General features: G+C 51.2%; 9 protein-coding genes across 10 annotated transcripts; 4 read left to right on the forward strand and 5 right to left on the reverse strand.

Annotated features, from left to right (window-relative positions):
* Positions 1 to 652: 652 nt before the first annotated feature.
* On the forward strand, positions 653 to 2,032 carry PV09_08342 (uncharacterized protein). The gene has a single exon (XM_016362219.1). The coding sequence runs from the start codon at positions 935 to 937 to the stop codon at positions 1,940 to 1,942; it is 1,008 nt and encodes a 335-aa protein (XP_016209854.1). The 5' UTR covers positions 653 to 934; the 3' UTR covers positions 1,943 to 2,032.
* A 7-nt stretch (positions 2,033 to 2,039) lies between these two features.
* Positions 2,040 to 4,134, reverse strand: PV09_08343 (uncharacterized protein). The gene is made up of 2 exons (XM_016362220.1): positions 2,790 to 4,134; positions 2,040 to 2,727 (listed from the first exon to the last, which is right to left on the reverse strand). Exons 1-2 carry the CDS (start codon positions 3,298 to 3,300, stop codon positions 2,414 to 2,416), a joined length of 825 nt encoding a protein of 274 aa, XP_016209855.1. The 5' UTR covers positions 3,301 to 4,134; the 3' UTR covers positions 2,040 to 2,413.
* A 156-nt stretch (positions 4,135 to 4,290) lies between these two features.
* On the forward strand, positions 4,291 to 5,617 carry PV09_08344 (uncharacterized protein). The gene is made up of 2 exons (XM_016362221.1): positions 4,291 to 4,919; positions 4,983 to 5,617. Exons 1-2 carry the CDS (start codon positions 4,377 to 4,379, stop codon positions 5,136 to 5,138), a joined length of 699 nt encoding a protein of 232 aa, XP_016209856.1. The 5' UTR covers positions 4,291 to 4,376; the 3' UTR covers positions 5,139 to 5,617.
* Positions 5,618 to 6,549: 932 nt separating this feature from the next.
* Positions 6,550 to 8,672, forward strand: PV09_08345 (uncharacterized protein). Its single transcript, XM_016362222.1, has 2 exons — positions 6,550 to 7,581; positions 7,669 to 8,672. Exons 1-2 carry the CDS (start codon positions 7,183 to 7,185, stop codon positions 8,614 to 8,616), a joined length of 1,347 nt encoding a protein of 448 aa, XP_016209857.1. The 5' UTR covers positions 6,550 to 7,182; the 3' UTR covers positions 8,617 to 8,672.
* A 116-nt stretch (positions 8,673 to 8,788) lies between these two features.
* On the reverse strand, positions 8,789 to 10,544 carry PV09_08346 (uncharacterized protein; the record flags this gene model as incomplete). Its single annotated transcript, XM_016362223.1, has 2 exons — positions 8,789 to 8,899; positions 8,964 to 10,544. The coding sequence occupies 2 exons, from the start codon at positions 10,542 to 10,544 to the stop codon at positions 8,789 to 8,791; spliced, it is 1,692 nt and encodes a 563-aa protein (XP_016209858.1).
* Positions 10,545 to 11,194: 650 nt separating this feature from the next.
* PV09_08347 (uncharacterized protein) lies at positions 11,195 to 12,614 on the reverse strand. Its single transcript, XM_016362224.1, has 2 exons — positions 12,433 to 12,614; positions 11,195 to 12,373 (listed from the first exon to the last, which is right to left on the reverse strand). The coding sequence occupies exons 1-2, from the start codon at positions 12,588 to 12,590 to the stop codon at positions 11,248 to 11,250; spliced, it is 1,284 nt and encodes a 427-aa protein (XP_016209859.1). The 5' UTR covers positions 12,591 to 12,614; the 3' UTR covers positions 11,195 to 11,247.
* A 593-nt stretch (positions 12,615 to 13,207) lies between these two features.
* On the reverse strand, positions 13,208 to 14,848 carry PV09_08348. Of its 2 annotated transcripts, XM_016362226.1 has the most exons (4): positions 14,459 to 14,848; positions 13,839 to 14,414; positions 13,698 to 13,783; positions 13,208 to 13,632 (listed from the first exon to the last, which is right to left on the reverse strand). In XM_016362226.1, exons 1-3 carry the CDS (start codon positions 14,724 to 14,726, stop codon positions 13,758 to 13,760), a joined length of 870 nt encoding a protein of 289 aa, XP_016209861.1. In that variant the 5' UTR covers positions 14,727 to 14,848; the 3' UTR covers positions 13,208 to 13,632; positions 13,698 to 13,757. The 2 variants fall into 2 exon arrangements, with proteins under 2 accessions (XP_016209861.1, XP_016209860.1); XM_016362225.1 differs by having other exon boundaries at positions 13,698 to 14,414.
* A 496-nt stretch (positions 14,849 to 15,344) lies between these two features.
* On the forward strand, positions 15,345 to 16,464 carry PV09_08349 (glycine cleavage system H protein). The gene is made up of 4 exons (XM_016362227.1): positions 15,345 to 15,449; positions 15,498 to 15,795; positions 15,847 to 15,909; positions 15,966 to 16,464. Exons 2-4 carry the CDS (start codon positions 15,663 to 15,665, stop codon positions 16,298 to 16,300), a joined length of 531 nt encoding a protein of 176 aa, XP_016209862.1. The 5' UTR covers positions 15,345 to 15,449; positions 15,498 to 15,662; the 3' UTR covers positions 16,301 to 16,464.
* Positions 16,465 to 17,537: 1,073 nt separating this feature from the next.
* Positions 17,538 to 18,203, reverse strand: PV09_08350 (uncharacterized protein; the record flags this gene model as incomplete). Its single annotated transcript, XM_016362228.1, has 3 exons — positions 17,538 to 17,710; positions 17,758 to 17,818; positions 17,880 to 18,203. 3 exons carry the CDS (start codon positions 18,201 to 18,203, stop codon positions 17,538 to 17,540), a joined length of 558 nt encoding a protein of 185 aa, XP_016209863.1.
* Between the last annotated feature and the right edge of the window lie 603 nt (positions 18,204 to 18,806).

Below are 18,806 nucleotides of genomic sequence, written 5' to 3' on the forward strand. Positions count from 1 at the left end.
TAGAGGTCTTGCATCCACTAACAAACTGCGACCATTTGCACTCAGACCCTCAGAGGGTTTTCGAAATAACGGCATCTAATTGGTGCAGGAGTTTAAAGGAGTTTAGTGCGAAAAGCCTTACCCCATAGGGTAAGGCACGAAACGCCCTCTGAGGGTCTGAGCCTGCTGAGATAACTGACCGCCTACTTTTGAGCTTAGCTTCACATGATCATTTCTCAACATTTCTTCGAATCGTGGGAATTCCCGTCGTTGACACAGTCTAGACTGATTAATGAATCAAAATTCATCAACTCAAGGACTAACTCGCAAATCGAGCAGTTTTCTTTCCCTTATGTTTATCATGTCTCCGGTCGTTTAGCTCGGAATTCTTGAAATTTGGGCCTGTCCGGCCTCGAAATCAAGCTGTTCCAGTAAATCAGCACAAGCACGTGTCGAAAATGGGTATATATTACCCATGTCGCATAGTGGACCCGTACCGCCTCTGACGTCGCGATTGCAGAGGCCGCAAGCTGAGTACATGTAGGTTCCGCGAAATGACACCACTAAATATGACTTGCATATCGATTCAGTCCTGTTGTGAACATCAGTGTTGCTTAACTTGCCGTATTTAAGACCCACTTCGGCGTGTGAACACCGTCATTGCGCGTTGATGCACCATGGGTCCATCACTAGGCCGACGATAAGGTATTATTTGGAAGTTTAGATGTTAAGCAGCAGTTTTAACTGTGCGGTCTTCATCGAAGCAACGTATTCACATCGTCATTTGCGTAAGCTGCCTTTGAATGAACTTCATATATATAGAGGTTCTAGTACTTCGCTTTTGCGGCATCGCATATCTTTCGTACTCAAATTGTCAACCAAAATCGCTTCATATATCGAGCCCTCTGATCAACAAACCTATATCGCTCTTCATCTCAGGAATTAACATTCAACCATGTCCCACGTCTCTGTCACGCCTCCTGTCATGATTTCAGAGAGAAATGCAAACGTGCTGCGACCGAGTTTACATCGGCTTCCTACTGCTTCAATGCACACCAAGCGGAAAATTATATGCTTCTCCGACTTTGACGGCACTATCTTCATGCAGGACACCGGTCACATTCTGTTCAACAACTTCGGTTGCGGCTCCGAGCGCCGCGCTGAACTCGACGAGCAGATCCATTCCGGAGAGCGTTCTTTCCGCGACGCATCGGAGGAGATGTGGGGTTCCCTCAACGTGCCGTTCGACGACGGTTTCGAGGTCATGAAGAAGGAGCTGGAAATCGACCAGGACTTCCGGACGTTTCACGAATTCTGCCTCAACAACGACATCCCCTTCAACGTCATCTCGGCGGGCCTCAAGCCGGTGCTGAGAAGGGTCTTGGACCACTTCCTCGGAGAGGAGCAGAGCGCAAACATCGACATCGTCGCCAACGACGCCGTCATCCCCGCCGACGGCGCCGGAGGGTGGACGCCCGTCTGGCTCCACGACACGGAGCTGGGGCACGACAAGAAACGCAGCATCAGCGAAGCCCGGGCGCGCGAGCAGCTCGCATGCGAGAACGGGACGGTCCCGCTGATCGTGTTCATCGGCGACGGCGTCTCCGACCTTCCCGCCGCGCGGGAGGCCGACGTCCTCTTCGCGCGCAAGGGCCTCAAGCTCGAGGAGCACTGCGTCCGCCACGCCATCCCGTACTACCCTTTCGAGTCGTTCGCCGACGTCCAGGCCCGCATCATGGCCATCGCCAAGGCCGACGAGGACGCAACCAAGGGCCGCGGCCTTCCCGCGACCTTCAACCCTAGGGCGAACATGTGGAGGAGGGCGAGCTCGAAGAAGGCCGTGCCGATCTACAAGGCTCTCACGCAGCGGGAGGAGAGCCTGCTCGTCCGGCCAGAGTTGACCACGCTCTTGGGAGCCGGCAGAGCGGCCGAGGGCACGAATGTCACTGCAGTTGCAGCATAACGGAAAAAGCCGCTTTTCTTTCTCAAGCGTATAAGTATAGCAACGGCGTTATTCTTTGTTCCTTTCTTTTTTTTTTTTTTGCTTTTATTTCTCCTGTGGGTTCTTGCTTTGACTTTTACGTGGTATACCGAAACGAGAGTGTGCGGCAATCAGTTGGCGTTTGAGGTTGAGGTGTATGTATTGTGCAGTCAAGGCTAGCTAAGGGATCGAAGGTGGCGGTTTGATGCCTTCAGTGAGACAGATTGAACCGCCTTCGTGTTTGGTTTTTTATTCCCCTGACCAGTGCAGAATTTTCCTGACTGGCGATGCTTTGAATCATTTGTCGCTAAATAAGATCAAAATCGCAGGTCCAGCTCCTCTTGTCCATGCTTTCAATTTCTTTCGCAACGCTAATGTCTATATGCAAGTCCCATAGTGTTCCGTTCAAACCGTTCCCACTCGGCGTTCCAGCCACAGCTGTCACTTTCTCCCTCACGCCATCTGTTGCTCGGTGGCCTCTGGCTCCGTGATCGCGGGGACGGCCTCCTTGCTAACTTGCTCATCAACCTTGTCCTGCGCAGCCACGTCCTTGGCGACCGGCGCAGTGAAGCCCGCATGGCTCGAGTGCTTCTTGTAGTAGTACAGGTCGCTGCGCTTAGGGATAAGGTGTTCGGGCACTTCGCGCAGGACCGTTTCAAGGATGCGCTGCTTTCCAGCCTCATGGTCGCCGTCGCGATTCCACACGGTGATGAGCATGCTGTTGAAGCGAACGGAGTAAGAGACGCCGCATATGTCGTCGAGAAACTCTGCAAAGTACAATTAGCGACCTGGTCGCGGCGTAGCACTCGGGATGAAAGAGAAAACGCACTCGTTCTGCCAGGATCTATCACCGCCTCTTGAAGTCTCTCCCCAATAGCTAGCAAGCAGATGTGCATCCAAAATTCGGGCGCCTGATCTTTCGGTACGCGGAATGTCCACGCGCCGCCGTGTACATTCCGCGGATCTTCCCACAGCGGTTTCACGCCCTTTTTGAAGAGGTGCACGCTGTCCCTCAGCTTCAACATGCTCTTGACGTCAAAGTTGTTGTGCAGCTCCCAGAAGTGCTTGACGTCGCTGATATCCAGGAGTTTGACGAGCCTTTGCTCGTACGCGGAATCTGCGTCCTTGGGTTGGCCGCCATCCGGAGCGGGCGAGTGCTTCCGATCTTGACGATCGTGCCAGAACTCCCATTGGTGTACGAGAGGGTAGGTTGGGCGGAGGCGCTTGTGGAGGGCGGCAACCATGGCCTTGCCTCGTGCTGGAGAGGCCGTTGCAGCGGCGTCGGGCTCAGAAATGGAAGGCAGCCCCACGGTTTGGAGATTGAGAGGTTGAGACGTCATTATTGCGGTGCTCGTTGCTTTGTGTAGATTGCTCGAGACTGTATTATGAACGTTTCCAACCGTCTTGAGTTTCGAGGAGGGTTGGGGGTAACGATTCTCTTATACTCGGATGTCTTGGACAATAGCAAGAGGACGTCAAGAAGGGGATCAATCGAGAGAAGAGGCTATTCTTCAACAAGCTCCGTGAGCTCAAGGCACATAACAACAGCAAGCCAAGCAAGGCCGATTGTTCTCGAAGCACGTCACTCAGCACGAGAAGAATCGCGAACCGTTGTCTTTTGCCGGCCTTTAAGACTTGTGCTTCTAGAGACGGCGACGAGACGAAGCTTTTACCAAGCTTTTACGCAATGCAAGATGACCTGTACCAGAAGGGTGATCGTCTGCGACTCGCGAAGTAGTGGGACTGAAACAAAGGTCCAATAGCCCACGAGTACGCCGCAGAGTGGTTTCTGTGTGCGAAACAGGCGGCTCGATGCAACGAGGATGGCGAGCGGAAATCTTGCGAGCTTGCGGAGCGAAAGCACTGGGGAGCGGCGCCAAGGACGGGACGAAACAGAAATGAGCGACGAAGACTCTCCCTCTGCTATTTGAAAGGCTCAGCTGGTCTGCGTACGTGTACGAACGGGTGTGGGAGTGTGGGTGCGATGAAGGGGCATCGGCAACGAGGACCAAGGTCGTCGTTTAAACGGCAGCCAGTTACAGCAGCCATCAGCCTTGCAGCCCGTAGCCGCCCATCAACCACTCACGAGCAGCTGAGACGGGCTGTGAAGAATGGTGGGGAATGTTTCAGCGCGGCGGAATGTCCAGCTCGGTCTGTCTGGCTGGGGGTTGAGGTGCGAAGGGCGAGGGGTTGGCCGACGGCTCTCGCTGGCATTTTGGCGGGTCCGCCCGTGGCCCAGCCGCAACGTTCAGAGGCTTGGGCCCCTCGCCTTGGCTCCGATCGTCCAAGGGCCCGCATCCTGTCGCCAAAACATTTTTCTGTGCGTTTCCTCTTGCGGTAATCCGTTTCCCTCTTCCTCGCTGTGCGCTCGACCTTGCACGTCCGACCTGTCGACTCTTCATCCCCGGTGGAAGCAATGGTGTCTAGGAAGCGCAATCACGAAGAGGTGGACGAAGGGTCGACAGAGTGGCCTCGCGACGAGCGCCATGGAAAGCAGCAGAAGACAGATCGTGCGGCGCAGGCGGCCATCGAATCGAACAGCGACTCGTCCTACGTCTCCGCCGCAGCAGCGGTGTTTAGCGAAAGTGAAGGAGGCTCTGCTGGCTCGTTGTCCTCGCTTGAAGAGTCGGACTCAGATCTGTCGACGTCGTCTGAAGAGCCGTCATCCGAGTCCGACAGCGACGAAGACAGCGACGAAGACAGCGACGAACAAGACGAAGACGAGAATGATGCAGAAGACGTTCGGGATGATGGAGAGGAGATAACAAACGTGCGCCCGGGAGGCAAGCCACGCATCACAAAGGAGAGCACGGATAGCAGTTTGCTGCGTCGCCTGAAGAATTTTCTACCCGAGATGCGGGCCGCGAATGAAGAGCTGGAGAGGGAGCGTGCAGCTGGGACTCTGGACAAGCGGAACATGGAGGCCTGTGACGACGAAGAAGGGCCGCATATTGAGATGGTGAGTGCCTAAGCATCGGGTGGATTAAGCTTGTCAGTCTAGACACTAACCCTCTCCGTGAAGAATCTCGGTCTTGGCGTGCTGGAAGAGAAGCCGCATGGTGAAGATGTGCATGATGAAGACACCAGTGCGGGCGAAGAGGATGTGTTGCGCAGGCTGATGGGCGAAAAGCAGCGACCAGCTCGGGAGACGATGATACAGGAAGTTGGTGAGAGCTGAGGTTCGGTGCCCACATTGCACGACGCATCCAGACCAGTATCACAAATGCGTAGTCTGTGACTTGGCCAAGCGGGCTTGACAGAATACACGGGCGACAAGAGGGGCCACTGGCTTATTGAGCGCCAGCGAGGTCGACATGTTGGATTATCAAGGGGGGAACAGCTCGTAGGCGTCTCCCAACCCGAGCAAAACCCACGCAGGGTACATCCGCTTATCAAAGTAGACCTTGATCGGGGAGAGTTTGTCTGATCAAGGCCTCCCCCGCATGCCATGGCTAAGCAAGCCAAGGCAAGTTCTGTTCTGCTGTCTACCGCTAGGCATTTTCAGCCCCAGCTGGAAAACCATCTGGCTGGCAGCGGCCTTTCTTCTCTGTAAATACGAGCTGCAGATGAGATAACCAGCGTTGACTCGCGTCCAAGCTGCCGAAATTTTTGAGACTAGAGACAAGTCGAAAATGCACGTTCCAGTGAAGACTGACGCACAAATCAAATACTCTGCAGCCCGAGCTTGTGTTCAACTCGTGAAAGCCATCATGGCTCATTGCAGATCAAAGACTGATGGCCAGCCTTGCCATGTCGAGAGACTGCAGTCGACTCTACTCGGGGCCCGGACATGGCTCTCTCCGCTAAGAACCGGTCCCAAGCAACTATGCTATACACATGCAGTACGTTTGACCCAACCTGACTGCACCTTGACAATGTCCGCCATCAGCCGTCGTCCGTCGTCGTCCCCGCTCCGTCCGCCAAGACAAAAGGCTAGGGCACGCGACACGACCTCGCATGCGATCATCGTCAACTCATCCCCGATCTGATGTCTCCTCAGCCTTTTTTCCCTCGACTTTCCTGCCGCTTGCCATGTCTTTCCCACGGCTCCGCGAAACCCATGTCAGGCGCCTGAACATGGGCTCATTGCCGTCGGTTTTTTCCCCGCGGGAGCTGAAAAAGACACAATGTCAGCTTATCGGGCGTGCTCCCCATGTGGATGTGCGATTCCAGGACCAGAACCCCCATGCCAGATCGAACTCCTCCTCATTTTTGCGCCTCGATTTTTTTCTTCGGTCCTTCTTTCTCAGCAAGGTTTGATGCCAGCCCGACGAACCCGCCGCACATTCTGAATCGCTTGCTTGCCTCGCCGCTCCCTTCGGCTCTGGCTGCGACCGAGCGCTTCCCAGAGCTTCTTGCTGGTACGCTGCACCATGGGCGACCGGACGTTCCGCAGCGGGCTTCAGGCGGGTAAAAAATAGATCCGGACTTTAGGACGACTGATTTCGGCCCTCGGTGGTCTAATCAAAGCTGATCGAAACTTGACGTCAAAAAAAGAAGAGATCCGTGGCGTGCTGACGTGCGATTGGGGGGCAGGCGGCGTATGCCGGGTTGCGGCCTAGCCTCTTTCGCGCCGTCGCTGGCTCGCTGGCTCGTCTCCCATCGGTTGGCCTGCCTGCCCGTGACAAAGCCGCCAGCAGTGCTGCTTTCGTAATCACAACAAACGTTCCCAAGTCGGCGGCCGTTATCTTTGCTGCCTCCTGTCGCTTATCTGATCGGTCCATCTTTCGTCCAAAGCCCGCAACCTCGACGACCGCATACTTGCATGGCCTCCAGCAACCGCCAAGAACAAGCTGCTCGCGTGCCCGCCGATGTTCTGTGCTTCCGTCGCCTTCCGGACCAGTCAAGCTTTCGAGCCCAGCCACTAGACCGGGCCAGCGCGTCCTCGGTGCCGTCACTCCTGTTCCCGGTAGGGTAACTGGTCAGAAGGCTGGGTCGTGTATCAAATGCCAAAACCTGCACAGTCGCATTGCTAAGGCGCTGCTCGTTCCTGTTGTCAGCATTTTCATTTCAAGCTCCGATCTTATACAAGCGAGCACGGCTGCCCTTCTCTCGTCTTACGGTCCTGCTCGTTTGCATTTGCTCGCTGGCCGATCTCCAGATCCCATCACACCAGCACACAGGCGCGGGACGAGATTCTAGTCACGTCGATTTTGATTTTCTATCTTTCCCTTCTGGGCCTGGTTCGCGTTGTCGCCGCCGGAACCGGGCATCACGAGAGGATGGGTTTGGGTGCCGTTTTGGAACCACTTGTGGTGTTGACCTTATTGTTTGGTGGGACCTACGTGAATCGCAACAGAGGCTACAAACTACGGCTCCGCCATCTCACAACCACGCGCTCAAAAAGGACCACCCACGGACGTGACGTTGAGGATCTCCCTTCGTCGCCTGGCTCGTTCGCCAGCGACGATCCTCTCATACCCGCCAGCCAGCCGTGTTCACCATCGCTTCTAGCAGTCGATCACGTCGCACCGTGGAGGGAGCGAGAGCTACGATTATGGGGTTTCAAGACTGTCGTACGGACGCCAAATTCGAGGCAATTCAAGGACCGATGGTTTGCTAGAGTATTGAGGAAGTTTCCATTTTTGCAGGAGGCATTCTACTGGGCCTTGATCTACTGGGTAAGTGCTTCGGTCAGGGATGCCCCGGTGCTCGCCCACCGTCCTACGAAACCGAGATTGCAGGCTAGCTGACGCGACGTGAAACAGGTATATCAGCTTGGTCGTGCCTTTACCGCTCTGACTCTTGTTTCATCCACTGTCGATGTCGCGCGCCAGCACGCTCTGCAGTTAATCCGCTTCGAACAGCAGCTGGGCATCTTCTGGGAAGTTCCGATCCAGCGGTTCTTCTTGTCCTATCCCGCCGCGATGCATTGGATCAACCGAATCTATTCCTTCATCCACATCCCTGGCACAATTCTCTTCCTCGTCTGGCTGTATTACCACACCACAACGCGCAATCGAATATTCGAGCGTGCGCAAGGTCTTGAGGTGACCAAGATCAACGCGTCGCCCGCTGGACCTAGGCTTTACGAAGCGAGAAGAAGGACCATGGCGATGTGCAACTTGCTTGCCTTCATCGTGTTCACCTTTTGGCCATGCATGCCCCCGAGGCTGCTTTCCGACCCCGACGTCCCCGGCGCGGAGGGTGAACTTGCCAGAAGTTTTGGCTTCGTGGATACTGTGCACAGCGCGAAAGGTGAATCCAGTGTCTGGACCCAAAACAGGTTCTGCAACCAATATGCTGCCATGCCGAGTCTGCATTTTGGATATTCACTTCTCGTAGGCTTGACCGTGATGACCATTCCACTTCCACCACACAAAAAGGGTAAGACCACCATCAGCCTGAAGGGCTCGCGCATCAGCATTCCCATACCCAGCTGGAGAAGAGCAACCTGCATGACGGTCGGTTTCCTGTACCCTTTCACGATCCTTGTGGCCATTGTCGCGACCGCAAACCATTTCATCCTCGACGCGGTGGCCGGCGCGATGGTTTGCGGTCTCGCCTGGCACGGAAATGATGTCTTGCTAAACTTGCTTCCGTTGGAGGACTGGTTCTTGTTCTGTTTGAGGACGCATTTTCCGGAAAAAGACGTGGTCGAGCACTCGGAGGGCCAGGAATCGGCCAAGCTTGTCGCAAAGGGTTTAGTACAGTAAAAGCTGCGCCTAAGAGATACCCAAGATCGTTGATTTTTTTTTTTTTTTATTTTTTTTGGTAGCTAATGTTGAATACATTAATGGGCAATTTCATTACCGTAAAGCACTACACCTTCTATTCCGAAGACTCAGGGGGTCATGGACCATGTAGCATGTGGCTTGCTTGTTCTGGTCATGGCGGGTAATGGGAGCCGTTTACGCAAGTAGGGTGCCAAAGGAGAGCTTCATGGTTTTGCCCCCAGCCAAAACCGCCGACAGGCCACATTGGAATGTAGCAGAACTCCTGCGCAATCGAAAACAAAGTAAGCGTTAGTTTGACAGTCCTCAGAGCGAGACGGTCGACTTACATCTGCAGCACATCCTTTCTCGCATCCCGTCCACTGATCCACCCAGCCAAGCCAAGCCATGAGTTCGTCAAGCTCGCCGAGCCAAGCCTTCGATAGCTCTGTCACGTCATGGGCTGAGGTTCTTGCGGGCAGGTTTGCCTCTCCGTCCTCGCTGTTGAAGCGTAGCAGCCATTCTCGCTCCACGCCGAGTCCTATCTTGAACATGTAGGAACATATGCCCGTCAGCGTTGCGTCGACCGCCCATGAGAGCAGCCGTTCGCCCTGACTCAAGGCGTCGACGTCGTCGATCGCGTACTGTGTGGAGCAGCGATCGATTCCTTCTCGCGCCGCGGGAGAGTGCATCGAAAACGCATGGGGTATGGACTCCGGCGTGTGCGGTCCAGGCGGATACTCGTAGTAAGGCAGCATGGCCCAATGCGTCAGAGAACGTAGCTGCCGAAGCTGACGCCGAAAGGTCTCATAGCTGGGGCTGCAGTTCTCCGCGAGGGACAGCATGGATCTGTGGAGGTCCTTTATGAGCCTGGCGTAGAAGGCGACAACCTCGTTCGCGATGGCGTGCCAAGAGGTCGTGCTGCAATTGGTTTTGCCGAGGACGTTGCGCAGACCTTCGTCGACGAGCTCGTACATGACGGCGCCGTCTGCTTCCTCGACGTGGTTTGCGCGGTGCGAGTGTCTTCGTCTCATGAGCTCTTCCAGTGCCGTCGCCTTACTGTCTCCGGAACTCCGCGGGCCCAGCCAGCGCCCATCCACGGAGACGTTCAGCGCGTCGCGCTCTTGCTCCAGTCTGGCGGCGAACTGGCCCGTCAGCTTCGGATCGTAGAAGGTGAACATGCCGCAGGCATCAATCCTAACTCGGGTCTCGCCGCCGCCCACGTCCACGTTCCCGTATGAACCGTAGCGCTTGGCACTTGACGCAAACCACATGTACGTTGCCGAACTGCGGAACGGCTCGCGAGGGTCCGTCATACCAGGACCGTGGGGTCCTTCGTCCGCCGCTTGCACGCTTGTGTGTACATCAAGCATGGGAACCTGAGCCTGTAAGAGTCCACCTTTCCGAGTTGACGTCTTTCCACGTGTGCTGTTCAGCAGTGGCGCAGAGATGTTCAAATTTGATACCAGCTTTAGCGAGGTCGAATTGAAGTCGCACCATATCATCTCGAAGCCTGCGTTCATTCTCACAATGCCTTCGAAGCCCCAGCCTAGTCCTCCGAGACCACGGTCTTTGATCCAATTACAGAGGCCTCGAGCTCTGAAATACTCATCTTCAAGCGGATTCCAACGGGGTCTTTCATCGTCATCCTCAGCTTGCAACTGACTTAGTGATGGCATTTGATTCCCTGGACTCGCATCACCTGGTGGCGGTGGTGGCCCATGAGGTCGTCTTCCATGGCCTGGCGGCCCTGGGAATGGTCTTGATGGCACTTTGTCGCTAGCTCCGTACAAAAAGGTCATCTGTGACTCTGTACCACTTCCCATTAACGAAGCGGACATGCCATCAAAGTACAGGCACTTCACGGCCCGCGTTGTGCGGTAAGTTAGAAGTCGCGAGTCTCGCATGTTCCCCATAATCGCAAAAGACATCTCCACGTCAAACGCAAGCCATTCTGGGCTGGGAGGCTCGTCACTGTCATGGCGGCCATGGTACAACAGCGTGTGCCTCGGCACCTCGCATGCGGAAATTGAATGCCCGTTTGGAAAGAACGTGTTCGACCATTGCTGTAACAGACCATTGAGGGAAGAAAAGATGTACGGCGCCGGCGACGAGAAGTTCAAGAACGTTGACTCGAGTCTAGGAGAAGCATGTTCCGAAACCGCTGCGCATGATACCACACCTATCACAAGAATGACAACAGAGACGGGTCTAAGGGCAGAACAAAACAGCAAATACAAGATCATTGTGAAATTTAATATACACGCAAAAACCAAATATGTAGAATCGAGACGCAGACGACGGGCTGTCTCTGGGCTTGCCAGAGGGAGTAGGTATCTGTTATCAGCAATGCGCGTCGTCTTGCTAAACTGTGCATCAAACAGGTCCAGGAGTCTTGGCATAATCCAAGAGCTTTCTCAAGCTATCTACGAAATCTCAAAGTACTGTTTATGGGTATACCAGTAATCAAACTGGAAACGTGGTATCAGAACAGGCCATTGTATCATCAAAAATCAAGGTTCCCTTATCCCGCACGTATCACTGACTTTCCATTGTGCCTGAAATTTACAGCAAAGGGACATACGTGTGAAAAATACGATTTATTATACCTATCTGCGTGCTCCTAGTGGTCGATCATTTATCCTTTTGCATGGCTCTTATTCTTTCTTTGATCCTCTCGTCTTCTCTGACGATCAGTAATCTCCCCTTCATCACATTCCACACTGTAAAGGCAAGATTGATGAAATATACAATGAACAGGATGACTATCAACAATGCGGTAGTAACGCGAAAAGCCGGAGAGTCCATATCAAGGGCAAAAAGGCTCATGCTCGAGACGAGCGTCCCTGTTGGAAAGATAATAGCATTCCACCCCGGAGTCCATAACAGCTCTCGCCTAAGCGCACAACGCGCCATGGAATAAATAGAAAATATGAGCCATACGAAACCTAGACCAGAAAGCATAAGTGCAATTATCGTGCATGATGCCTCAACAGAAACCGCAGCCTCCGCTGTGAGAAAAGTACCCTTGTTGTAGCCTGCAAATGCTCCATAAACCTGTGCGGCACGGCCGAGTTGCTGCAGCGCAGCGGCGCCTTGACCCATTGGCCCAATGAAGATAAACACGCTGGCGGCTTGTTCAGGAGCATGCCAGCCATGAGCCAGATACCCATGAAACAGGTATGTGGTCAGAATCAAGCCGAGAAGTGTCCCTATGCCAACGAGCATAAATCCCACGACGATGACCGGCACGGCAAGTCTAGGGCTTATTTCGTAGCTTAGACTAACAACGAATGCTCCTTCCACGGCCGCGGTGGACACGCTGACTGCTGGAAGGATAATCGGCATCGGAATGCGAGCTTCGCTGGCCTTATGCTGTTCAATCATGACTCCAAACGCCCAAGTGAGAACAACAAGACACCATGCTACCGCAACCCACCACATGACGTAGCCAAGAAGTGAAAAAGCATGACCTCCCCAGTATGCGTTGCTACATATCAGAGGTGTGAGTGTTGTCAAGGTCATCCAGGAGATGGGCCAGCAAGCGCAAAACATGAGATCGGTCTGATTCGAGACGATCTCAGCATACGCCAGGGATTTGAATATGGCGAACCTGAGGATGAAAAGCAGCGAAAAAAGGATAAAGAGCGTAAGATCAAAGACGTAGAGAACGGTGCTGACGATCTGGAGGCCTGGGAATTGATAAGGGCACTGGTGAGTGAGAATGCTGAGAATGCCGGAATTCATGCACCACGTGAACCTTAGTCGTCAGTTTAGGATCCGCTGTGCAATTCGTGGATTCCGGCTTGCGATGCGTACCATATTGGCGCAAAATCTTGAACCAGAGCGCGGAACGCGCTTCGGCGAAGCGGACCTGCATTGCACTGCTTTTCAGCATCCACTTGGCTCGGGGTTGAGGAGTGCGTAGTCTGGGCAGCAGTCATAATGGTCGCGCCCAAATGCTGAGGAGAAAACATTCATAATTGATTGTGAAATTTTTCGTTAATGTAGAGAGGTAACTTGAGGACGATGGCCTCGGCACGTTGATTGCTTGAGCTGCGATGACGTCTGCGGGCTGCCACAGGAAAACGCCATGACAAAGGTAAAGGAAACTCGCATGTTCTCTCAGCACGTGGAGTCTTTGAGGAGGTTCTCTTTTTACTACGAAATTATGAATACGAATCGGAGCCCTTTTTCCAATTTTCGGGATTCAATATCGTGTGGCGGAAAAGTCGGGAGAATGAGTGAGAAAAAGAAGGTGGAAAGTTCATACGTTCAATAACACTAATCCTAGTAACCCGAGATTAGGTTATGAAAGCTTGTAAGACAGAAGCCCTCCACTTTCATGCGGCAGAGCCAGAAGTCGGTTTTGGTGTTTTTTTGAATAATTCTTACTAAAATGAACAAACCCCGTCTCAATCTTGTCCATAGTGTTCATCTGCCGGTCGACAATGTACTTCGATCTTGATGGATATGTTGATCATCCATCGATTGAAGCAAACCCAGCGAAGGAAGCATGTAAAATTGTGCAAAGTCACTTTGTATCTACAGCGCTGTTTTCCTTTGTATGATTCTTGTTGTCTTTTGTGCATTTGTGGATGTGCAAAAGATTTGGATTGAACGCGGTGGATGAAGTCGTTGTCAAATCGAGGCTCTGAAGAAGAAAAGGTACATGACCGCGGATTTGCTTCAGATTTCTTAAATCGCATTGGTCATACAAATGACTTCCTACATCGGGAGTGAATGCATCCGCGTTTGCCAGGCAGGACGATATATCTTTGTTCGTTGCCAGGGACTAGCTCCATGTGATTGTTATTTCAAATGCTCCGTTTCCTGCGCGTACAGGAACTTGTGTCATTCCCGTTGGCACTGTATCCGCAGAGAACTCTGTATTCCCGTTAAATGCCAAATCACTACCCGATGCTGTGAAAAGGGTCGCTGTAACACCAGAGCCACATTCTAGCACACCGTTGTTGACGCCACATTGCCCCTTACTTGAGTTCAGCGTGAACCCAGCTCCTGTAATGTCTCAGTCACGTTGTCATCTGCGTGTTGTACGGGGGTCTCGGAAATGGAAAACTTACCGCTTGCTGTCGCTGTAAACGTTGCACAGGTTCCGCTTGTGTACCAAGCGCCGGAGGAAATTAGACAACCTGTCTGGCCGCTACTTCTGTACACTTTAAGCTCTCCCTTCCCAGAGAAAGGTATGCCAGTCGGAAAAGTACCTGGAGAAGATGTCGTGACAGAGCTGGATCCTCCGCTATTGCTTCCAGATTTCGGTAGGTATTGAATGCCAGAATCAGGGCAGGTCGACTTGGTGCCATCAGGATCAGCAGCGATAAACTGACCACCAATCACAGAGCCTTGTACGTTGAAGTGGTACCAGATCTCGTTGAACGCTCCGTTCTTACAGCCAATGGTGACCTCCTTTCCGTGCCTTGCTTTAAGAGCATTCTGTATGTCGTTGGAAGTGTACGTGGTCGTAGTGGAAGGGGTTATGCCGGCAGCAGAAAGCCATTCGTACGATGGCAGCGTCTTGAACAGTTGCACAGTCGTTGTAAAGAAATCTACCACTTCTTCAGTTGCCTTATAGTCGATGTAGCACGAGGGGTCCAAGGTATTGATGCATGTTCCGTGTTTGCCCCACTCATGCTCCCAGAATTGCTCGTCATTGCCTTGGTAATCCTTCCAATATTGTTGCATATAACTCAGGGTATCACTGGCGCCACCTGCAGTTAAAATGTCCGAAATATTGGTATAGGCTCTGGCAGGATCGCATGTGGCATCGAAGGTACCGTCACCTTTGAACGTCAGCTTCGAACCTAGAAAGCATCAAGTCACGTGCAGTGATCTGGCCAAAGACCATGAATAGTCCAGCTGTCGTCTGGACCGGTGGCTGGGTCAGTATCCCAAAATTGCGTTTGCAGCAACTGGCCGCCTGGTGAGTTGAAGCAGCATAAGTCTTGGATTGCTGTGGTGTTCTGGCAGCTGAGAGGCAAATCTGATGGGCACGATACCGAGTTGTTTGTAGCAAAACTAAGGCATGAAGCAGTCTTAATGACAGATGATAGCGTAATAAGAGCAAAAGCTCGAGCAGCACAAGAAAAAGCCATTGAAGAATTATTCGGGTACTGCAAGTTTGGATTCCCCGCGTACACTTTAGATGCATAGTCTACTACTCCGGCTTTTTATACATACGCTGCATGCGACAGACTCACAGATCCTTCGAAGATCAGCATGAACATCTTGATATCGAAGCCCCACCTCGGCCGTACCCGCAAACAGAGCATGTGTGTAGCAAGGCGTCGGATTGGTGTAGTGAAATAGTCAATCTCACCAGGCTGGAAAAAGCAGGTCAAACTTCGATGGGGTAGCAGCGCGGACATCTTGAAACCGTGCGCGGGCCAATCTTGCGTGAACCAACGAGAGTAGCGCGCACCAGAGAGGCAAGTTGCAAACGAAACCGGCTGATGGGTACTGTGGGGCATGCATTCATGGATGTGTCTTGTTAGTGGTCTGGAGACGAAGAGGATCTCCCATGCCGCTTGTTGCCCAAGACGATGATGACTTTCGTGGTATGCTACTGAAAGCTAGGTGGCTGAGACTGGGGATGGCTTCGATAGCAAATTGCTCACCCTTAATAGAACGGCACCTTCGCCTTGAAAGCCGATCTTTCTTGATAACAAGGTGACATTGAAATCTCGCTATTCAGCACGTGTTCTTGGGGTACACAAAATGAGAAGACCACAAGTACTCGTGAGCAACTGTACTTGGCGAATGCTAGACGGCGTTCCGCATTTATAAGCTAAACAAGTTGACCTAGAAGAAAAACAATTGTGAGTGGCAGCTCTGTAATCATGGCTTCAGAATATTGACATTTGGAGATTTGGCTTTTGATCGCAGGATCAGATGGCGGACAAAGAGGTAGAGAAGGTAAGGCCGCCGTTAAGCTTTGTGCCTTGTCTAGCCGAAATCGCAACACCTAAAAGACATCGCCGCAACCACCGTCGCAATTGTTGATTCCGTACGACAATAACGTCTGGAGAGCAATGGCAGCAAGAATGTCGGTAATGCGTGCAGTGCGCCTGGCGTCCCCAGCCAAGGTGTCAACTGCAGCGTTGAGGCCTAACATCTGGATGCAATGCTCGCACAGAAGCCGCCAATTCTCTGTTGCATCTGCTCGTGCGAAACCACTCCCTGTGCACAAATGAACACGATTAACCTTTATTCTAGTGCGCGCAAAGAAATACTCGGAAGACCATGAATGGATCGAGTTGTCGGAAGACAAAAAGACAGGTTTCTTTCTCCTGACGTGGCTACCCGCTATGCCGTCGCTAACAATTCGATCATAGCCACTCTAGGCATCTCAAAGTACGCGGCGGATGCCCTAGGCGATGTCATCTACGTCGAACTCCCACAAGAAGGTTTGGAGGCCAATGCGGGCGATTCCATCGGCGCAGTTGAGTCGGTCAAGTCAGCAAATGATATCATCACTCCGGTGACTGGAACTGTAGTCACCGCCAACAACGCACTTGAGGACGAACCTAGCAAATTGAACATAGACCCAGAGGGTGATGGGTGGATTGCGAAGATAGAGATTGGCGAAGACGGCGTGGCTGCTCTCGAAAAGCTTATGGACGCTGACGCATACAAGTCTTTCACGGAAGAAGCAAACGAGGAACATTGAGAAAGAGCTAGCGATAAGGAGGCATGGTGTGATAGAGCAAGGAGATGGTAATTCAACAAGACGGCCGTGACTAGGATTGAGCGTGCGGCTTTGATTATCTATTAAGCAATAAGTGCACTAGGCAGAACAACGTATTATCCAAGTGAGTGTGTTTTCGTATTGAAGCTCGTGTGTCCTTTTGCGATTTTATTCACAATTCCCCCGCGATGCTGTCCAAGAAGGGTCCCTCTACGCATCCATATAACCAAAATTTGCAAATATCATAGCCGGTTGCGGGTGATGGCGCAGGTGGGATTTCCTGCTTGCACCTCATGCGTAGCCACAAGAGTAAAAAATAAAAAAAAATTAAAAAAAAATAAAAAAAAAAAAAAGAAAGAAAGAAAGAGCCTGAGCCAAAAATAAAAGCCACATGAAAAAGCAGCAAAACGAAAATGCAAGAAAAAAATCCAAGCTGCAGAAAAATAGGCATTAAAAATTGAAAAGGTAAAAAAGTCATAAGGGAGCTTGCCTCCGGCCAAAATATATAACCAATACTTGATCAAGTTCCAAAAAACCTTCGGGCATAGTACGAGGGGTTTCTCAGCTGGTCAAGTGGTGCTGAGTTTTTGCCCCCTCTTTTTTTTCTCATACTCATATCGGGTTCAAGCTGACCTACGTTTTTCATTTGGAGTATTCTTGTGATACTTCTAAAAATATCGCCTCCCTGAGAGTCTCCAACAGCCTTGGTATCAAGAAGGTCGAATACACGCTTCAATTCGTTCAAGCCAACCTTTTTCTTGTATCTTGGAGAAGGCCGAATGAGCTTCGACAGTTCGTGATCAAAACGTGGTTTCAATAAGAGACTTCACACACTGATGGATCGCAACGTGAACTTGAGCATAGAGGAAGCGGACATCGGTACTCAAAAGCTATTGTCTTTGCGATGTGCAGATTGAAATCTTCATCCGGATTTAATGTTCTGGATTTTAAAGTCGTATTGTTCCGTTTTTATCCTCTCGCTACGATTCCCCTATGCTCTTTACTTCATCATAGAACAATGGGCTCTTTCCAAAACAATCGCATTTCGCACAATCAATCATTAAAATCAGGCCTCGGACAGAATGTAACAATGGTCTGCACTGCATTTTTAAAGAAGAATTAATTTGAGCCTAGATGCTTTCAGCTGACATGTACAACTGACCCCAAGCGCAAATATTTTCAACTTGTCGATAAATCTTAGTTATGGTTTAAAATATGCTTATGCTACATTTGCGAAAGGCGCATCTGGGTTATTTCTGTGCCATTCTTCGATGTCACTTCGAACAACTCCGTCATTGCCATAGCCAGGTGTAGCCTCACCGAAGACGATGTTGTCATACCCTACCATGATCTTAACTCCCTTAGAAGAATCTACGAAATGCGCAGTGTCCCCTTCGATAAAATTAGCATTTCATCAATAAAATCAATGTATGACTCACTATTATACACGGCAAATTCATCACTGTGCATGCACCTTTTGAACTGTTGAAGGTCTTTGACCTACGCAACGTTACTTAAATTAGCGTGCCTTAACTTTCAACATTCTCAATTTGGGTCTCACCCAAAATTCAGTCACAGCATCAAAATCCAGCAGCGGTCCATACTCCATGCTCTCAGCAAGCTTCTTTGCTTCGCTATCTTGGCGAAACTGGTTGTAGCGAAGAAGATTGTTATTCAGGTAGGCTTTTGAAGCTGTTACGAGATCTGCGTGGACATGGTGCCAATGTCGATTAAAGTATTCGTCCGAGATGCCCGGTTTCTTGTAAAAGAAGAGCGAAACTCTCCAATATTTCTGCTTGTTTGGAACGTCTTTATCATTTCCATGATCATAGGAAAGCTTTGTTAGCCGAAATTCGTGTTCAACCTGCTTGGGATCGGAATCCATTGTTCTCTGCTATTGACACAGGATAAGAGGTTCGTTTTCAGAAAGTGGTTGAAGATTGCAAAATCTCCTTCATTCTGAGGCGCCGCAACCACCACAAAAGCAATATTAATACAATTTAGAGGAACTCTAATCTTTGGACAGATAATGGAACTCATGAGGCTGATAGTTGCCGGTCAATCGGGTGTGTTTTTCCAGTTGGTGATCTAGATATGTTCAATCTTCAGACCAGAAAAGAGTCCCCAAGAACACGATGGCCTGAAGTGAAACTTGTTGAGAAACCAAAGAACACAAAGGAGTCGAAGATTTTGAAAACAGAAGTCAATACGTTCAGTATTCAGCAGCAATTCCTAAGCCTTGTTGCAGCTACAGCCAATTTCTTGGATCATCCAATGTACCTTAGATTAACATAAGGTAAGTATATCTTCCGAAGCCTCTGATTTCCTGTATATCAGCAAGATTTCAGAACTTGAAGGTATTATATCAATAAGTGCTAGATCTCGAGAAACTAAACACAAAATTGTAAACGCTAGACGATTAGTTCACATGACTCGAGTCCAAACTGCCATGTCGTGAACGTAGTTCTAAAGTGAACTCTTTGAGAAC

This window comes from Verruconis gallopava, assembly GCF_000836295.1.
Source record: "Verruconis gallopava strain CBS 43764 unplaced genomic scaffold supercont1.40, whole genome shotgun sequence".
Lineage (NCBI taxonomy): Eukaryota > Fungi > Ascomycota > Dothideomycetes > Venturiales > Sympoventuriaceae > Verruconis > Verruconis gallopava.